Below are 20,024 nucleotides of genomic sequence, written 5' to 3' on the forward strand. Positions count from 1 at the left end.
TCGGCAGTGCCTTGCTGAACCCTTATCCTGAAAAATGTCATCCGCGGCAATGCTTTGTCTCTTTTTATGGGCTTGAATCATCCGTAACACCTGAATAATGGACGGAAAAAGAAAGTGCCTATTTATACTCTTTTGTTTTAATTTTTCATTCTTTTCTCTCTTCTTGTTCTTGTTCTTTTTCCCCTTTTTTTCAGAAAGCTCTCTCCACAAGGACATGTCAACAAGCGTCATTGCAATGAAACATGATCTTCAGGATAAAAAGAGCTCTTCAAAGCAGAAGCGATTCAAGGTTGGGAAGGCTTGCTTTACATGTCGAGTGAAAAAGATCAAGGTATGCTTGGTTCATTTTGAGCGTTGGACATGTGTATTCAAGCCAATTGATTGTTCTAGTGTGATGGATTGCAACCCTGTATGCAGGTAACCATGGCAACCCACATACATCCATCATCGTCCAACTAACACTCTCTTTATTCTAGTGCAAAGGTAATGAAAAGATGGGGATTCCGGTCATGATAAACCAGCATGTACTCATTTTTATATTTAGCCCGAAGCAGACCGTGCACTTTTTCCAAAGATGGATCTGTATTGGAAGCAGCTGCAAATGAGCAAGACAATGAATCAACAGACGCATCACCCTCCCCTTCCACATCCAGGGCATCTACTCCACCTGCTTCCAACACGCATCATTCACCTAAATTCAAGAAACCTCTGCCCGTAGATCAGAAATTACTATCCTCCACCACGGAAATATTGAATCGACTGAATAAATTATGGCCGGCAGAAGGAAAAGAAGGCAAATGGGACTTGGATCAGACAAAATTAAACCTGACAACAATGAATTCAAAAGCGCCTTCGCATGACCATACGCTGGGTATTGAATATCTACCATCGAAATCCACTCAACATGCACATATTCAAACATATTTCAAGCGTTGCTACTCCATCTTCCCAATTATACCAAAGAGAATCTTTTTCAAACAATTTGATTCACCCATTCAGCACTACAATGCCTCTTATCTCTTGACGCCTGTCTTGCTACTGATGGTCATGGCGCATGGAGCTCAGCAAACGCAAGACGATGAGTCTGACATTTGGTTTCAACATGCCCAATCGCTGATTTTGCAACAGCACCATCAACAACAGCAATCTAGCAAGCCCAAGTTAAGCACCGTCATTGCTTTGGCCCTGATGAGTCAATTCCAATCTAACTGCAACCCTCGCCCAGCCATGTACGCTGCTATGGCTTTCCAAATGTGCCTTGATTTGAATTTGATGCGAAATTACACTGGAGAATTGGATATCAAAAATGACATGCTCTATCAAGACGAAATGGACGGCGGCTCCGATTTAAAAGAACTACAAAAGAGGGTTTGTTGGGGGTGTTACACGTTGGATAAGCTGATACACATTCCAACTGGACAGCCTTGGATGCTCAGAAGCAGAGATATCAGCTTGGATATGCCATTGCTCCAACCGGGTGACGATGTAACAGAGCACCAGATACTAGAGACGTTTGTATGCACCATCAAGTTGCTTCAGATTGCTGAGCGTACATTGCAGTCAAATCAGCAGCAAGCAGCCATGTACCAACCCATTGTCAGAACACACACCTATGATCAAATGTCGCTGAACTCAGATAATGCGCTTCTGGATTGGCTTAGATCACTGCCATTGCACTTGCAGTGGACACCTCTGTTCACCCATAGCAGTAGCAGCTCACTCTCCACGCCTGCACAACCCGCCAATCTCATGGTATGTCATCTTCACATGCTGTACAATATCATTGAATTATGCGTCCTCAAACCCTATGCCTTGTCTACCGTCAAATCCATCCAAACAAGGTCAGCTGCCGTTGCCACGCATTTGGTGCGTCTGATATCTGCCTTGATCGATCACGATACCGTCTGGTACTACAACCATGATGTTACTACTTATGCCCTTATAGAGTCTATCAAGTTTCACCTTGGACAATGCTCATGTGAAAACCTTGTTTTAGCTCGACATGCACGTTTTATGTTTCAACAATCTATGCCACTTATGAAAAAATTATTAACTATGGTCAAAACTACCGGCACGCTCGACAAGATGACTCAATTTATTACCAACTTGGAGAATGCCATTACGGAAGCGGACAATCGTGCTGCTGCTGCTGCTGCTGCTGCTGCTGCTGCTGCTGCTGCTGCTGCTGCTGCTGCTGCTGCGAATAATGCGGATGTGTTTAGCCAAGAGGATATGATGACTCCATTCGTTTTGGGTAGCTTGAATGCAGCAAGATACGGAGATGAGGAACGTCAGCAATGGTCCAAGCTAGACTATTTCGCAAACGGATTGATTACACCGCCTACTGTGAGATCAAAACCTTCGATTTCCATGTCCTCCACCATGTTTGTGCCTCCTACCATGTCCTCTTTCCACTCTTATGGTGCCGGTGGCCATAGTGCTGTTACAGACAATCTATTTCAAACGGCAGCAGCAGCAGCGGCAGCAGTACATGCTCAGGCTCAAGCACCCACCCAGCCACAGCCTCACCAGCAGCACCACGAGCAACAAGATTGGAGGGCAACACCTGATAGATTTCAATATACCAAAGTTAACAATACTACCTCTAATAATAATAACCATCATCCACTTGAATTCTTGCATAACCAACAACATCAACAACAGCAACAATGGTTACCTGCAACATCAACAAAGAAATCATCCACATCTACTACTGATACAAGCAATTCTGATCTCACAGATATTGATGCATTAGTAGCCCAAATACAAGAAAACAACAATAGTCCCAACAGCCAATCGTCTTCCAATGATAGTGCTTCATCCTCGACTACTGCTGCTGTTGCTGCTACAGTTGCCATGGTAACAAACGAAAATGAAAATATACTGTATTCGCTGCTATCCAACCGTGGTAATGCTCCATCCAGTGGCACCAGCAGGAACACATCCACAGCGGCATCCAGTACCACCACCAATGCACCACCCACACGAAATCAAAGCTATTCATCTATCGTTCAGCCCTACATGAACGTTGGCTTAGGCATCTATGCATCCGCTCATCAACATCACAACGATGTCATTAGACAACATTTACCCGCCACGACATCCACAAAAGTTGTATTAACACAACATCCGCAAAATCAATAAACAAAAGAAAATACCTATTTATAGTAATATTTAAAGTTTTTCCATCTGTCTAACTATTGCGCACGATTGATACAAATTACGTGACATCATGTTGAAGCCTTTTTGGTGTCCATAATAATCCGGATTTCATGATCTTTCTAGATATCTTGCGAAACAGAAATTATTTAAATAGAGCAAAACAACCCCACCATAACTCTTTTATCTTTTTTCTTCTTCTTCATTTGTCTCTTTACTCAACACAAATGTCTGATACTTTGCTCGAAATCTTCAAAAGCAGAAAGGATGCTATGCATCCCGCCATCATCATCCCACAATCTGCAGATGTGCCATCAAAGGTCACATACAACCAAATGTTGGACATCATTTACGACTTTTCTCGAAAGCTAGCTGCTCAAGTGCCTGCTAAGGCATTAGCTCCCGGTAGATCTATCTCCATCAGCTACCCCAACTCGTTCGAATTCAGTGTTGCCTTCTTGGGCGCTACATTCATGAACCTTGTTGCATCTCCCTTGAATCCTGCTTATACTGAGGACGAATTTAATTTCTATCTGGAGGACGCTCAGAGTTCCATCATGATCCTGCCTAAAGGTGCTTTGAATGAAAAGAATAATGCCGCTGTCAAGGCTGCTCACAAGCAAGGCGCTATTGTTGTGGAAATCCACTGGAACGGTACTTCTTTGGAAATCAATGCTCGTGTCCCCATCGAATTGTCTGGTGAACCTCATCGCACAATTGATAAATTTACACCTAAACCAGATGAGCCCGCCTTACTATTACACACAAGTGGTACAACTGGTAGACCCAAGGGCGTTCCTCTGAGTCATCTCAATTTGTTGACTAGTATGAGAAACATTGTACACACATACGAGTTAAATCCCGAGGATCGCACTTACCTGGTAATGCCTCTTTTCCATGTGCATGGTTTGGTCTGTGGTTTGCTGTCTACTTTGCTCTCGGGTGGTGTTGCTGTCATCCCTCGTAAATTTAGCGCTTCCCATTTCTGGAAAGATTTCAAAGATAACAAGTGCAATTGGTATACTGCTGTACCCACTATTCACCAAATCTTGCTTCGCAACCCTCCTTCTCAAGTACCTGCTATCCGTTTCATTCGCTCTTGCTCATCCAGCTTAGCTCCTGCTACTTTGGAGGCTGTTGAGAAGCATTTCAAGGCCCCTGTGTTGGAAGCGTATGCTATGACAGAAGCATCCCATCAAATGACCTCCAACCCTCTCCCTCATCGTGGTCCTCATAAAGCTGGCTCCGTGGGTCTCGGTCAGGGCGTTGAGGTTGTCATTTTGGATGATGCCGGCAATCCTGCAGAGTTGGGTGAAGTCTGTATCCGTGGTAAGAATGTCACCAAGGGCTATTTGAACAACCCCAAGGCCACCGCTGAATCTTTTACCAAGGATGGTTACTTCCGTACTGGAGATCAAGGTAAAAAGGACAAGGATGGCTATTTGATCTTGACTGGTCGTATCAAGGAGTTGATTAACCGTGGTGGTGAAAAGATTTCCCCCATTGAATTGGACTCTGTCATGTTGAGTCATCCAAAGATTGGTGAGGCCGTCAGCTTTGCCGTACCCGATGAAATGTATGGCCAAGAGGTCCATGCCGCTGTTGTATTGAAGGATGGTGTCAAGGATGATGCCAAGGCCATTGAAAAGGAATTGCAAGCTTATTGCGCCAGCAAATTAGCTAAATTCAAGGTGCCAAAGCGTATCTATGTCACTGATATAATGCCAAAGACTGCTACTGGCAAGATCCAACGTCGTAAGGTATCTGAAGTCTTCTTCAAGGGCCCTGCTCCTGCTCAAGCCAAGTTGTAATTTCATTTCTCTTCGCACTCGTTTATAAATACACATAGAACAAATAAATTTTTGTATTCCTCTTTGCCATTTAGCCTATTAAATCCCCATTTCCCATGATTTTATGCAGTTTTAAAAGCATCATATGAGCCTCCAATCAACACATACGCATGTGGATGTGATCATGCTGTTTGCCTATAGAAACGCATATTTATAATGCTAAATGTTGACAGCAACACGTTATCCTGCGAGTGATACATCGAGTCGATTGAACCATCAATTTCCGCCCTTCTCTTTCCGAGGATAAACAATGACTAGATCAGATAAGGGCTAGAGTCGGACAATCTGACCACGCGAATCAAGATATAGTTTCATGCTTCGTTGTAGTGCGAAAGCTCGAGGGTGCAGGGTGTTTGGAGGGGGCTTACCATCATCTCTCAGTTTTGAAGCAATAACACATACATGTCTTTGCCACAGAGTGAATTTCACATGAGACATGCAGTAGCTGCAAATATATAAACGGACGTTCCCCTCAGACGAATTACCACTTTGAGTCTTGCAAACAGCAATCTCCTCCGTTTGAGTAGCAACAACCAGAATATATTGATTTTATTTAGAAAAAAAAAGCGCCAGAAGCAATAGATAACGTTTATGTCAAGACATATCATGTTTCAGTTCGTCATCCTCTTCAAAACCATTGCATGCTATCATGAAAGAGGCATGCTGGCTGCCAAAACAAATTCATTCTTCGCTTTGGCATATTGTTCTGATTTGTTGATTTTCGGATTTTCTGGACCTCCCTTGACTTATTCCCAGAATTCGACTATATGAAATGTGATGATCATGCCATACTTTCTAATGCATTCTTGGAGTACTCTTCAAGGCGCATACAATGATACAAACTTTACTTGAAGTTTTGAACAAGCATAGTGAGCAATGGCTAAAAATATGAAATAACGTTTTCTGCCAAAATGTCCAGATTTTTCCATATGAAGGTTTCACAAACGAGATTCCAGGGGTTGCTTTGGAGCAAGAGAAGCATTTTGATATGATATCGAATTCCCTTCTGCTGTCTCGCTTGTGGCATCTCCTGCGTGTGGTTGTGGTTCCTGACAAGTGGCTGGAGGAGATACAGCGCGTGGTACGCCAGTACATCGTCTCGTTTTGGCCTACTGTGGCTTGGGATTCTCTCTGCCTTCCTAGGAAGCATGGAGGTATTGGTCTGGTTGACATCAAGAAGCAACATCTCGCCTTGCATCTCATATATGTCAAGCGTCTGCTTCGTCCCAGATCCCCAGCGGATTTCCTCACTCCCTGGCTGATGTATACATTCCATGTATACTCAGGTCATGCTACTGTGCTGCCTTTGCTGCTATACCCACGTACCTGCTGGCCGCGTGTGCGGAAATGCCCTCACTTGGAGCATCTGGCTCGTCTACTCACTCGTTTGCCTCCCTTGACTCTCACTCCTGAGTGGCCGTCTTGGTGGCTCCTAGATCTGCCCTGGTTACAAGTATGCTCCCTGTCTCCCACAGCGACTTTGCCTTTGACTAGGAACAGTGACAAACTGCCACCTCATGCCTTGATTGCCAGCCTCTTGAGCGTGCTCCCCAACTCCCACATCTTGGTTTGCGTGCGTCCCCGTGATACTGCTGCATTGCAACATCTGTTCAATGCCTTGTGCCCCATCGAGGGTCCTCCTGTTTGGGTTGTCCCTGCTCCTCTCAGGTCCGTCATGGCCTTCACCGCTCCAGAGCGAACCGCACTGCTGGAGAGTTCCACTACCCCCTCTCCACCCACGGCTAGCTTTTCGCATTGGTTCATCACCACTGGCCCTCGCTCAAAAGCTACAGTGGACAAGATCACTCTCGGGGCGTTACGCCGTTCCTGGCATCCGTCATTTGACATGTTGCGTCGCCCAGCCCATCCTCCTGGCTATCGCCCACCACATCTCCTGCTTCCTCCTCACCTCTGGCGTGATTTCTGGTCTCTCTGTCTCCCGCCCAAGGCATTTACACCGTGGTGGCGTTTGCTGCATGGACATCTCTCGGTGCAGGTTCGCCTGCACTCCATGAACCGTGTGAAGTATCCTTCCCCACTGTGTAAGATGTGTCATGAAGCAACTGAAGATGAATACCATATGGTCATTGGCTGCAGTATGAAGTCCCTCTTCTGGTATGAGTTTGTCTCTCACCTTGGTCTTGCTGATCTGTTCCCTACGGACGAGGCCATCTGGATTGGGTTGACCACCCTTCACGGCCAGGACAACAATCCTCTGGACATTTCCATCTTGGAACTTCTCGGCGCTGCCTTCTCATCTATCTGGCAACATCATTGGGGCTGCACAATTGATGGTAAATCTTGGATCACTCGGGCTGTTTTCTCCTCTTTTCTGGAAGATCATTCCAAGTTAATTTCTTCTTTCTTAGACATGTAAGACCCTTATGGCACCTTACTGTCTATAATATAAATAAAAAACACATTTAAATACAAAAAAAAAATTTTGATATGATATATGCAATATAAAAAGTCTTCATATTGGAGGTCAAAAACGCGATCGTTTGATTTTCGACGAAAGTCATGAGGTACCCCCTTGTGGTTTTTGGTCGATTTTTGGTAATCCCAAAAAAAGTTGAGCAAAGGCGTCAAAAAGTAGGTACTAGACAAGAGCAATTGTATGGGGCTATTCTGGAGGTCTAAAATGGCTTCTAGCACGAGAAAACACGGCTCAAATGCATCTATATTTTGCTGTGTTTTACATAATTTTGAGCACTAGGAGACAATATTACTGTGTCAAGTGCCCGTATAGGGGCCTAATACCGTTGATGCAGACGTCAAGTACCTTGTACGACTCGTATTTATTGCTTTAGATAACTTATGAATATTTTTTCAGGTAATAATGGAACGTTGAGAAGTGAAACGGCAAAAAAAAAAAAAAAAAAAATGCCAGCATGAGTATCTTGAATCATCATTCGAAAACAGTACAGGTCATAGTCTTTAGGATGTCGCAAATAGCAACATTCCTTGTCAAGATCTTTATTTAATTAAAGTGTTGAAGTACTACCTAGCAACGCTGATTCAGGTCGAAGTTGCGCCGATTGTCAGTTCTTTAACGGGAGTATCTGGAGTCTCGGCAGCGGCAGCAGCAGCAGCAGCAGCATTACTGGCCCTTGCCAGTCTTATCTTCTCATTAAATTGAGCTGTTGAATTCACGTTGGGATAGGGTACATCAGGGATATCTTTACCAAGGAACTCGCAAAGCCCTTCCCAGCCTTCACCGAGCTTGAGACAGTACAATTGATTTGCAGGCACAATGCGCTTTATCTCTTCTATGTGGTTGTTATAATACTGTCTCATGAACTCTTGGTTCAAATACTTGTCATCATCTTCAATAATGCCCTCCAAAACTACCCTGAGAGACAGTCGTCTGAATGTATATCGAGGGTGATCAGGCTCGAGTTGAACCTTGGCGCGGATGACAGGATAAATGGTGTTTTGCATGGACTTGAACCACTCTTCAAAAGGTCTTTCAGTCAAGATAACTTTGGCGTCAGGGTACTTGGCAAAGAGGTGCTTCCAAAAATAAGCACCTGTGAAATCGGTAGTTACATCATAGCCAGCGTAGACCTTATCCCAGTCAGCTTTGTCTCTGTTCAAAGCTGCCTCGTAAAATGGTTTGCTTGTTTCGAATGTGGGATCTGCCAGCAATCTCTTCATATGATGGCAATTGTATCTACAACATGTGAATCAAGTGCTCACACAACAGACTTTTGTATTACCCTAGAATGTCCATGGCTTCACAGAAACTGCTAGTACCTGTACGTCCAAGACTTGCATTGATCACTTTGATCGGTGCCATATTGATATTTATTTTAGTGAAGACAAAAGCCAAAATGGAGGGTATTTATATAGGGAGCAAGTTGGTGATCAGCAGCAAAACCATGCCCAGAGATGTAGGCGCCCTTCGTAGGATTTACATTGTGCAATTGTTTATTGCGTGCAGACACAGGAATGTTTATAAGCAGGCCCCTCTCTCTATAGTGCTCCTTGAATGCATAATTATGTGCAATGCTCATCCATGGTGGCCAATACGATATAAGCTTACTATTTCACATACGGTGAATTACACAGAATCTAGAGGTTTATTTACAATAATTGCTAATCTACAGTCTAAGTCATAACGGTGCCTTCGCGAATGGATCTCTTGATGCGATCAGACATCATTCTATCTTTGCGTCCAATAAGTGATGTAGCTTTGCCTGTTTGACCGGCACGAGCAGTTCTACCCACGCGATGCAGATAATCCACCACAGAAGTAGGGAAATCGTATAAAATGACATGATCCACAAACGTTGTATCGATACCTCTGGATGCAATATCCGTACTAATCAACACATTATGATCCACATTGCCTCCTTCTTCACCTTCATTTGGCTTGGGTTGTGAAAACAGCTCCAGTGCTTCTGTGCGACTCATGGGAGCATCCTTATACAGTGCCAGGGCATGCAGGTTCTTGGTTTGCAGGAATTTATGCACTAGCTCTACTGATTTCTTGGTATTACAAAACACTAGTGTCTTGTCGTCCTTGATGTTCTTTTTCAATACTTCTAACAGTGCGAGCTGTCGGTTGCCTTGGAACCGCTGAAGATCCACAAACGATTGTTTCAGGTTGGGTAGCGCTTTGTGCAAAGAGGGTGTTGTGATCTTGACAAGATGAGGGAAAAGTGTGTCCAATGCATTGTGAACAGAGCGAGGTAACGTTGCTGATACCACAACGACTTTCTCGGGTTGCTTTGTCTTTTCGGCTGTTTCTTGCACACGTTTAATGATCTTTCGACAGTCATCTCCCCACCCAGCATCGAATAAGGAATCTGCTTCATCAATGATCAAATAGCGGGTGTCAGTCAAAGACAAGGTGCCGTCTTTTTGATAGGAAACAAGCGTTGTAGGTGTTGTCACTAAAATATCAATAGGCCCATTCGCAAGCAATTCAGAGACTTGGCTTCTGGGTGTTCGTCCTCCTAATCCCACAGCACGGAATTTGGTGACATGGCTCAATCCTTTACAGCTCTTCACCACCTGGCTAACCAACTCTCGAGTGGGTACCAACACGACAGCTCTGGGATGGTCCAACCGTCTCTTGACAAGACCTTTTGTCTTTTCATCGGCTTTCAGCATATCAATGGTAGGTAATAAGTAGGACAATGTCTTTCCTGATCCAGTCTCTGCTGCAACCAAAACATGCTTTTTGCGACGATCCAATAATTGTGGGATGGCTAATGCCTGAATCTCTGTAGGCTTCAAATTGTCTGTATTTCCCAATACAGTCTTGGCTGCTGTAACGGTTTCTGCACTAAGCTCTAAATCGTCAAAGGTTTGTGTGGCGAGGAATGCAGACAGCTGCTTTGCATTGCTGGGTTGCTTTTCAGTAACCAAGTCAGGGTTCTTTCTGGATAAGGTTGGCAATACACTGGGTTTGATCGTTTCCAATCTTCTTTTCACTGGAACGTATGGTGCATTTGTCTTGGGTTTGTTGGTTTTCAGTGCTGCCTTGAGTAGATCTCGGCGCTCACGACCATTGAGTCCATCAGGCTTCAAGTGCTTTGTTAATGAAGAGACATTGGGCTTGCGCAATGCTGAACGCTTGGAGCAAGCAATGGATGTTGCTGAAAATAAGCGGATACAAGACTCTAAACTAGAGCCCTTTGTTGCTGATTTGCTCAAGAGGAGAGTGTTCATACTCTTATGCAAAAAAAAAAAAAAAGATGTGAAGTGTGAGCCATGCTGAGGGATCCCCGAAATTAAGGTATTGTCAGAAAAAATGAAGGCGGACAATCATCAGCAATAGGAAAACCAGTCTTGAAGAGGAATCCTGCAGCATTTTTATACGATTCAGGAACACTACTTGAACATGGCAGGATGCTACATTTGTATTATATAGATTATCAGATTTATGATATAGATGCAGATATCACACATTTGTGAGCCCTCAAAGCTGAAACTGCGAGATGTAGAGTAGCCTCTGGGAAACACATCAGACATTGGGCAACCCTACTAGTCCGGAGAATACGGGTGATTCGATACTGCAAAAAAAAAAAAAAAAAAAAAAAAAAAAAAAAAAAAAAAAAAAAACTCTGTAACAGAGTATTACAATTATTTACGCTTTTGGAAAATTTCAACTACAAATCTACCCCTGAAGCATGAATCAATCACATTAGATGCTATGAAAATATATCAAATTTATAAAGTGAAGTACAATAAGAAAGGAATAGTAAAAAGTAATAGAAAAAGAGGGAGGGGGGGGGGGGGAACAGACGGACGGACAGCTAAAATAAAATAAAATTATAATAATAAGAAAATCAATGCGAAAGCTATAGTAAATAAGAAATGTAGAAAAAAAAAAAAGCAAAACTAAAAAAAAGAAATACAGATAAAAGGGATTATAGAAATATAGATGTAGAATAAGAAATAGAGAGAAAAAGTTAAAAAAAGGGGATATGATATAATTAATTATTGTGCATAGATTTGATTCAACCTCCAATCAACATTTTGTTGTTGTGTTTGTTGTTGTTGCTGTTGTTGCTGTTGTGGATTGTGAGGAAGATGAAGATGATGTTGTTGTTGATGGTGCTGAAGAAGCTTTCTATCTTGTTCAGTGGTATCCAACAGTGATCGAGTGACAGAGCTAAACAGGTCATCTGCAGTGGCGTCCAGCAAACTATCAGTTGACAAGAATTTGAAATCAGCAGGATAAGTATGCTGTTGTTGTTCTTGCAGATGAATAGGTTGGAATGAAGATGGCTGAGGTAACTGCTGCTGCTGCTGCTGTTGCTGTTGTTGAGTCAAGGGCATAAAAGGAGAGGAGAACGTAGCATAGCCAGGATTGTACATGGCAGCAGGGTGAGGTAATTTCATGGGAGGAGGTGAGCCAACAGAGGAAGGAGTCGTGTTGATGGAACCACTGCCAGTAGATTTTTCATTCTGAGATCTACCCCAAGATAGACGAATACGAGAATTACCAATCTGGTATCCATTCATCTGCTGAATCGCTAATTCAGCACTCGAACGAGACACATACTGAACAAATCCACACCCCTTTCCAGGAGGAATCTTGACATAAACAATCTCTCCAAAATGCTGAAAATATTGGCGCAACTCTTCCTCACGAATGGGGGCAGACAATCCACCCACAAACACAGTTGTATTGCTTTGCTGATTCATGGGCATCAAATCTTGTTTGATCAAAGGCGATTGAAGGTGTTGCAATAAAGGTGATTTGTTGGGAGAAGTCAAGAGTGAACAAGAAGATGGAGTTGAAACAGCCGTGCTTACAAATGTTTGTTGTTGTTGGTGATGATGTTGATGATGATGATGATGTTGTTGTTGTTGTTGTTGCAATTGTTGGAGTTGTAACTGTTGAAGCAATTGCAGCTGCTGCGATTGTGATTGCAACAAGGGCTGTAGCTGTGGTTGCTGCTGCGATTGTGATTGCAACAAGGGCTGTAGCTGTGGTTGCTGCTGCTGTTGCAGAGAAGATCTGTTCTTTGGTGTTGCAACAGAAACACGGATGGCACGAGAGCCGATAAAGTAGCCTTGCATTTCAATCAAAGCTCTTTGCTGATCCAACTGCTCTGCAAAACGAACAAAGCCATACCCACGGGTCATACCTGTTCTGGGGTCTGTCATGATCTTGGCAGACTTGCAAGACATGTATCGTGATTGAAACACTACTAAAAGATCCATCTCTGTCGTTTCAGGGCTCAAATCGCCCACAAAGATGGAGTATTCAGGCTGTCTGTCCTCTCTTCTGTCGATCAAGCCTCCGCCTGATGCCCAATTCAGTTTGAATGGTTTGAGCGAGTTTGGCATCAGCACGCCGTTGTAGTTGTTCATGACTCTTCTAGCAGCCGCCGCAGTACCAAAATCAACAAAGGCGTAGCCAGCACTGACACTATCCATGATTGTTACCAACACAGCATTTCACTCATAGCGCATTGTAATTTTACCCTGTCACCTTGTCTCGGATTACTTTAACCATCACTTTTTCGTTTAGATTGAACCATAGCTGCTGAATATAGACTTCGTCTTGCCACTGCTCAAGCTCTCCCATCCTACGCTATTGGATTAATTTCCAAGCTGTTTCTTTTTATTGAGTGTGTATTACCAAAGAGTTGTCTTTTGTTGTTCATTAGGAACCAGTTGAGAGTTCAACTCAAATGGATAAGACATGTAACGAAATAGAGAAGGCGATAAAAGTGTATAGTGCAAAAAGGGAAAAAAGAAGCTGAAAAATCCTTTTTTTTTTATATAAATGTATTAAAAAAAAAAGAGAAAAAAGAATGCGATAGAAGGAATATCAAAAAAAAAAAAAAAAAAAAAAAAAAATTTAGGACACCATGTTGGTGTCAGATAAATGAATCTCTATGGGTGGGAAAAATGTGTTGTCGTTTTTATGCTGCAACCTTGGACTTTTTAATGACGCGAGTAAATCCAAAATTGGATGTGTTGCTGTTGACCGCAGCAGAGCTGTTGCGTTTGCGCTTGTTGTTGTTGTTGTTGTTGTTGCGACATGGTGTGGATTTGATACATTTGTTGATAAATGTAACCGCTGCTTCTGTATTTAGATCAATGGCTCGTACGGGATCTATTTGAAAGGGAGACCTAAAGTCAAAGATTGTAAAGTATCGCAGCACAAGCAGCACATCAGACTGATGCTGGTGCTCAGTGCCATTCAGCGTCAAACAGAGGCTCTCGTTGGAGCATGTCGAGCTGTCAATCAGCTCCTTGACGGATTCGAAATTATCGGGCCAGAATGTGAATTGCTCGCTCAGAATGGCAATCACTGGCTTCTTGATTTGAACGTGCTTGTCCGCCATCATCATCAACGGCTGTGCCCATGGATCCAGCAGGACGCCGCACTGGAATCGCGTGTCTTTTTCATTCAATGTAAGCATCTACGTCAATGCTCAGTACACTCCATTGCATACAGTGCGCGCATCCATCTACTCACAGTAGTTGCTCCTCCAAAGCTATGGCCTGCCATCACCAAGGAATTCATGTCTAGTTTCCCTTTAAAGTGTGGGGCATTTGCATCATTCAGTCCCTCTAAAGCAATCGCATCGAGACCAGCGAGACACAGATCGACTTCTGACACGCGATGCCGAAGCTGATGGTGTCTGAATCCCCAAATTTCAGGAGGCACGTTATCGTACTGTATCCACTCATCGTCAATGCCCTTTGCTAGACTGGCAGAACCGTCTCTATGCTCAATAGCCACAACAACAAACCCATGGCTGGCTAGGTCAGAGCAGATGCTTGAATAAATCAGCCGATTGCCACCAAGACCATGCGAGAATACAATGACAGGGAAAGGCTTTTGTTGATCGTCTAGAATGTCTGCGTCCATGTAAAACCGTGTCTTCTTGATGGACGCTAAACCTGATAGCCAGTTGGATAGAAATGCTGGTAACTTTGCAATGTCGCACAATGCTGCCATGTATCTATTAGTTTTATTGCTTCTTGATTACATGAGGACAGGATCGTTACCTTTAGCATACTGAGAATGTGTAATCCAATTAGCTCTGACATCGCCCTTCTTTACGCTTGCAGGATAGTATAATCGCATGAGGACAGATTTTGCTGAGGGTTTGTTACTGTCATGATCGGTTGGCTTTTTGCTCTTCCATTCAATGTCATGACATCCAACTGCAAATCTGCCAGTTAAAGATGGAAAATTGGCTAATATTAAAGACATTTTTTTTTTATTGAATGGATGGTGAAGAAAGAAACAGAAACTCGTTTCACGTAATATAAAAAGGTTTATATATTGAGTCTCTTATTATGCCGAGTTCTTGTATCACTTTCAATCAATGTCAGATGAACCCATTGAAAAAGTCCTCCTTACGGCTTCAGATCGGTCAAGGATACCTGCTTGCCCTGAGTCGTGTATGTTTAAAGAGAGATCAGTGAACACACAAAGGTCATTTATAACATATAAAAAAAAACAAGGGTTCGATGGCGCATTGTATTCCATCGATTTGGAGCCCTGAATCTAGACAGGGTAAACAGAATCAATAGAATGAATCATCTTTATAGCACTGCTTATCTATGATTTCAATTGAAACTTGTCTGTGTTCATTGAGTAATGAATTCGAGATGCAACGATGATATAATAGCTTGCTGATATGCATCACGTGTTAAAGCAAATGGCTAGCAACGGACATTTGCATCTATAAAAACATATTTTGGTGACATTACGGTTAACTGGTATATAAATATTCACGGTGCGTGATGAAAGATAGCTTAATACACTCACAAGTGTGTATGCATGTGCGAAATGTATACTTTCTTTTCTAATGTAAATGGATTTCGTAGCAAGTGCCATGCATAAATTATGCTGGTCGAGCCTATGCCTCATATCTAGAACTTTGCTTTACTATCCCAGATTTACACCTTGCAATAGTTGCCGCTACCAAATACCGATATGAAGATGCAACTGTGCATGTCTCTCGCATGTGAAAAGATAACGCTCAGTGAACCGAGGGAGACGTTATTATCGCTTACTCCAACAAGTAGCAAATTAGTGGCCTCACAGAAGAAAAAGCATCTCGGCACAGTTGTCTTTTTGTATGATTGCGGTCATAGCTGATCATTCGGCCGTTTTTGTCTTTTTTTTTTTTTTTTTTTTTTTTTTTTTAGACAGATACCAACTAGGCTCTAGATTATTTCATGAATTCCATGTAATTACATGCATGACGAATGATGTTGGGTGCATATTAAATTCATTTTACCTTGCAATTGACAGAAACTTGGTATATACTGTATACAGTAGATTCAGACTATCGACAGCGTCTAAAATGTCCAGCCTGCCTTACAGCCGTCATCACCTCACTAATAAGCTGTATCATTGTGCTATAGTACAACGATACAGTAGTGCCACTCAACCTAATATTTTCAGCTGACTATGTGTATGTATCAGTATGCTTTAAATCTAGATCAATGCATACAATGTCTTTACGTCTTTATGTCACAGCAAAAGGCGACTATTGACAAGCAAATGTAGGAGACACAGCCAAATTTGGCAGCCTTCAAGCCTTCATATCTTGACATGCAGGCCTTTCTGAGCCACCTGAATGACACCAAACAATTGTACTCGAGTAGCAGCAACTTCGTGATACCTTTGCTTAGTTATTTGGGTTCCCAAAAAGCTGAGCAAAAGATGTCAGAAAGTAACTGCCAGACGAGAGCAACTGTTTGCTGCTATTCTGACAATCTAAAACGGCCGTGAACGCGAGAAAACGCAGCTCAAATGCGCTCAGATTTTGCTGTATCAGAGACACTAACGACTAAAAAGGGGAAATACCAGTATGCTACTTGCCTGTATATGAAGTAGCTACGTGTATATGGGCGCAGAGCATCACATAATAATCAGATCCACAGATAATATAGGACGGCATGCACTAGGCCACTGGCTTACTACATACCAGCTTTGATTTACAAACATTTTAGTTATCAGTGCATAAAAATACGCAGCTGGCTCCATCTAGGCCGTTTGCATACCCGTTGCAATCTCAAAGTTGCAATTTCATCAGCCTGGACAAACGCATTCGCACTAATTATCTTAACCACTTCAGAGTTTCAAAATAGCAGCATCAAGTTGAAATGGAAGAATGACCAAACCCATCAAAGTATATCACCTGTAAATGCATGACATTTACATATTAAAGCGCACATCTACTTGTTGGGTTGTTGAAGATGAAGTCTTTTAACCTGTGAAAAAGCGATAAAAGTGAATGGACGTTCAAAATCCAACAAGTAAATCTGACATGATCCGCAGATCTTTGGTGGTTTGCTTTCTAACATAAGAAGTGTAATTTAATAAGCATATCGTGTATATGATTTGTTGTTTTTACAGTAGTAGGATAAATAACACATAATAAAAAAAAAGGATCAAGAGGAAGAGGAAGAGATGGGAACGCTGAGAAAAAGGAGAGTGCTTTCATTTTTTTTTTTGTAATTTGCTTAAGCCAAACCAGCATCCTTCATAGCTTGAAGCAAGGTAGTACCCAACTTGGCAGGAGAGGGAGTGACATGAACACCGGCACGCTCCAAAGCCTTGATCTTATCGCCAGCACCACCCTTACCACCGGAAATAATGGCACCAGCATGACCTATTGTTGAACATGTTAATTAAGACATATCAAACCTTGCTGATTATCTCCACTTACCCATTCTACGGCCAGGAGGAGCAGTCAAACCAGCAATGAAAGAGACGACGGGCTTGGGAACATCTCTGGACAAGTTGTATTGGGTCAAGAATTCAGCAGCTTCTTCTTCGGCAGTACCACCAATTTCACCAATCATGATAATACCTGCAAAATCGCAATTTAGCTACCTTACCCTGTATCATGGACGCTCTTTTCTGATCACTTACCCTCAGTTTCATCATCTTCCAAGAAGACCTTGAGACAGTCAATGAAGTTGGAACCGTTCAAAGGATCACCACCAATGCCAACACACAAGGTTTGACCGAGATCAACATCAGTAGTTTGTTGAACGGCCTCATAAGTCAAGGTACCGGAACGAGAAACGATACCAACCTTACCACGCTTCAAGATGGAACCAGGCATAATACCAATCTTACATTGCTCGGCAGAGATCATACCAGGACAGTTGGGACCGACCAAACGAGTCTTGCTTTGAGTCATCAAAGCTTGCTTGACACGGATCATGTCATGTTGAGGAATACCTTCAGTGATAGCAACGACCAAAGGGATTTCAGCCTCAATAGCATCCAAAACAGCTTGAGCAGCGGCGGGAGGAGGAACGTAGATGACACTAGCATCAGCCTTGGTAGCTTCAGCAGCCTATCAAACATGTTGTTTTTCAGTCTAAAAGTTTTCCTTTTTGATTTCAATCATGAAATTTACCTCACGGACAGTACCGAAAACAGGGAGACCGAGATGGGTTTGACCAGCCTTCTTGGGGGAGACACCACCAACCATCTTGGTACCATACTCGATGGCTTGTTGAGAGTGGAAAGTACCCTATTCCATCGATAGATTGAATAAGCATTCCAAACACGTAAACTTCATATTTTCCCAGCGAAATGTTTCCCCACAAATATCCCACACTCCATGTTGAAAATGGACACCCGACATTTCACGAAAGATAGATCATTTACCTGTTTACCGGTGAAGCCTTGACAGATGACCTTGGTATCCTTGTTAATCAACAAGTTCTTGTAGGTAGACTCATAACCACCTTGGTTAGAATAGGTACGACGAGCAACTAATCAAAGAAATGGCATCAATACATTTGGTTGAGGGGGGGGGGGGAACATGTGGATGCTAGGCAACACATCATTCGTTGCCATGGTGATATGCATCTAGATGGAGATGTTACCATTGAGGGTTGAACGTAAAACAGAGGAGGCCTTGGTAGCTGAGAACATTTTGTATAGATAAAGATGAAAGAAAGAAAAGAAGCAAGAAAGCGAGGACGAAAAGAAAAAAGAAGCTCTCTTTTAATCAGGGGGAATTTAATAGGGTAAAAAGGTGGAGAAAGCCCTTCTAAACGTTAAACTTTCAAGGTGACGTTGGAAAAATTTCCTACTAGGTTCATTTGGAAGGCAGATGTTGAAGGAAAGCCTATGGTAGCACTGCCCTGTTCATCCGGGAAAACTCGGGCTTCAACTCGAGAATTTGCCCTCTCTTTTCCCAGTTTTTCTTCAAGGCCCTCCATTGTAATATGTGTAGGAGGTTCAATCAGTGATTTTTAAGTAAGATTTTATTTTTTTCGCACTGTTATTAACCTTTTGATACACGTGAAAATGAGTGTGATCTTTTCAAAAGAAATGCCACAATCTTCTCTGACTAGTCAAGATGATCAATCATCGCTTTGCATGGAGAAATTTGATAACCCACCTCGCACATTGTACGATGAAATAGGTCAACAGGAGCAAGATTTCAGTGTAAATATCATAAATTTTTTTTAGTTTAATCGGTAAATCAATAGGAACGATTCATTAAAATACATTTTCATTTAGTCAGCAGCACCACCACAACATGTAAAAGAGGAGCAAGCAAGAGTGAATTAGACTTCAATCTGACCCCTTGTTTGACAATGTTTTATAGGACGAAGATTGGAAGAGCTTGGTATTCAGGCTTCAAATCGAAAATACAAGCTTAGTTAATTCTCTACATGAGACCAACAGCAATTTAATGCAATCGAGACGTGAGAAAGAAGATTTGGAGGAATTCATACAACGACAGACGGAAACAACCGATAAAATTGTGTCCCGATTGAAAGATACAATGACAAATCTGATTGAGAACCAAAAGGTGAGTAGCCCACATTCATTTGAGTATCCTCATGAATAACAGGATGCTTTTAGAACATCAAGTTGGGTGACCATTATGACCAGCTGATTCAAGAGAAAGATAATCAGATATTAGATTTGATCTTTCAAAAGCAATATTTGTTGATGGAAAATGAGGCTCTCAAAGAAAGGTATGGTAATTTTGATTTGCATCAGGTTGAGATGTTGGTTATTAATCCCGAATACTGTAGTCAGCAGGAGATCAATGAGTATTACGGCATCTTGCCTAGAGAGCCCACTAATCCATTGTTTAAATTACGGTCTTGTGTATATGCCCTAATAGCTGTACAGCGATTTATCAGAAAGAATCAAGAATAAACATAGCAATAGACTCGATACGCACCCAGGCTGGACCTCTTCCCTTGGCCAAAATAACAAAATGATTGGATCTAACAAAGAGCTTGCACATTTTCGTAGGCTTAGGATCACGGGAAAGTGATAGTACATAATCTAGATGATTCTCTTCACTACCTATTCAACAAGTGGGGGGGGGGGTGTAAATCAGGATCTACATGGTTTGTTTAGGTTTCCTGAGAATATAACCCAAGTTATGTAGTGTGAGACCTTGATTGCTACCGTATTCTTAAAGTCACTCTGCTCAATGGCTGTACTGGAGGTGGCTGCTCAGATGTCCATGATAACCAACAAGTAGAAATCAGGCTTCAGAAACAAATTGTGTTCAAACACTATATGCT

General features: G+C 42.4%; 9 protein-coding genes across 9 annotated transcripts; 4 read left to right on the forward strand and 5 right to left on the reverse strand.

Moving 5' to 3' along the window:
- Window positions 1-214: 214 nt before the first annotated feature.
- Window positions 215-3,144, forward strand: RPL3_3 (60S ribosomal protein L3; the record flags this gene model as incomplete). Its single annotated transcript, XM_064831899.1, has 4 exons — window positions 215-331; window positions 391-417; window positions 477-483; window positions 545-3,144. The coding sequence occupies 4 exons, from the start codon at window positions 215-217 to the stop codon at window positions 3,142-3,144; spliced, it is 2,751 nt and encodes a 916-aa protein (XP_064678179.1).
- Window positions 3,145-3,386: 242 nt separating this feature from the next.
- On the forward strand, window positions 3,387-4,970 carry ATC70_012729 (uncharacterized protein; the record flags this gene model as incomplete). The annotated part of the gene is made up of 1 exon (XM_064831900.1): window positions 3,387-4,970. The coding sequence occupies one exon, from the start codon at window positions 3,387-3,389 to the stop codon at window positions 4,968-4,970; it is 1,584 nt and encodes a 527-aa protein (XP_064678180.1).
- A 1,027-nt stretch (window positions 4,971-5,997) lies between these two features.
- ATC70_012730 (uncharacterized protein) lies at window positions 5,998-7,386 on the forward strand (the record flags this gene model as incomplete). The annotated part of the gene is made up of 1 exon (XM_064831901.1): window positions 5,998-7,386. One exon carries the CDS (start codon window positions 5,998-6,000, stop codon window positions 7,384-7,386), a length of 1,389 nt encoding a protein of 462 aa, XP_064678181.1.
- Window positions 7,387-8,027: 641 nt separating this feature from the next.
- EGD1 (Nascent polypeptide-associated complex subunit beta) lies at window positions 8,028-8,808 on the reverse strand (the record flags this gene model as incomplete). Its single annotated transcript, XM_064831902.1, has 2 exons — window positions 8,028-8,682; window positions 8,729-8,808. The coding sequence occupies 2 exons, from the start codon at window positions 8,806-8,808 to the stop codon at window positions 8,028-8,030; spliced, it is 735 nt and encodes a 244-aa protein (XP_064678182.1).
- Window positions 8,809-9,119: 311 nt separating this feature from the next.
- ATC70_012732 (uncharacterized protein) lies at window positions 9,120-10,688 on the reverse strand (the record flags this gene model as incomplete). The annotated part of the gene is made up of 1 exon (XM_064831903.1): window positions 9,120-10,688. One exon carries the CDS (start codon window positions 10,686-10,688, stop codon window positions 9,120-9,122), a length of 1,569 nt encoding a protein of 522 aa, XP_064678183.1.
- A 771-nt stretch (window positions 10,689-11,459) lies between these two features.
- Window positions 11,460-13,178, reverse strand: ATC70_012733 (uncharacterized protein; the record flags this gene model as incomplete). The annotated part of the gene is made up of 3 exons (XM_064831904.1): window positions 11,460-12,900; window positions 12,956-13,060; window positions 13,114-13,178. The coding sequence occupies 3 exons, from the start codon at window positions 13,176-13,178 to the stop codon at window positions 11,460-11,462; spliced, it is 1,611 nt and encodes a 536-aa protein (XP_064678184.1).
- A 221-nt stretch (window positions 13,179-13,399) lies between these two features.
- On the reverse strand, window positions 13,400-14,703 carry ATC70_012734 (uncharacterized protein; the record flags this gene model as incomplete). The annotated part of the gene is made up of 3 exons (XM_064831905.1): window positions 13,400-13,903; window positions 13,960-14,438; window positions 14,496-14,703. 3 exons carry the CDS (start codon window positions 14,701-14,703, stop codon window positions 13,400-13,402), a joined length of 1,191 nt encoding a protein of 396 aa, XP_064678185.1.
- A 2,267-nt stretch (window positions 14,704-16,970) lies between these two features.
- Window positions 16,971-18,402, reverse strand: ATC70_012735 (uncharacterized protein; the record flags this gene model as incomplete). The annotated part of the gene is made up of 6 exons (XM_064831906.1): window positions 16,971-17,119; window positions 17,177-17,320; window positions 17,383-17,815; window positions 17,879-17,995; window positions 18,133-18,239; window positions 18,354-18,402. The coding sequence occupies 6 exons, from the start codon at window positions 18,400-18,402 to the stop codon at window positions 16,971-16,973; spliced, it is 999 nt and encodes a 332-aa protein (XP_064678186.1).
- A 402-nt stretch (window positions 18,403-18,804) lies between these two features.
- SPT6 (Transcription elongation factor spt6) lies at window positions 18,805-19,647 on the forward strand (the record flags this gene model as incomplete). The annotated part of the gene is made up of 5 exons (XM_064831907.1): window positions 18,805-18,921; window positions 18,997-19,017; window positions 19,085-19,291; window positions 19,345-19,460; window positions 19,521-19,647. 5 exons carry the CDS (start codon window positions 18,805-18,807, stop codon window positions 19,645-19,647), a joined length of 588 nt encoding a protein of 195 aa, XP_064678187.1.
- Window positions 19,648-20,024: the final 377 nt, after the last annotated feature.

This window comes from Mucor velutinosus, assembly GCF_035048745.1.
Source record: "Mucor velutinosus strain NIH1002 chromosome Unknown tig00001569, whole genome shotgun sequence".
In the NCBI taxonomy this organism is placed as follows: domain Eukaryota; kingdom Fungi; phylum Mucoromycota; class Mucoromycetes; order Mucorales; family Mucoraceae; genus Mucor; species Mucor velutinosus.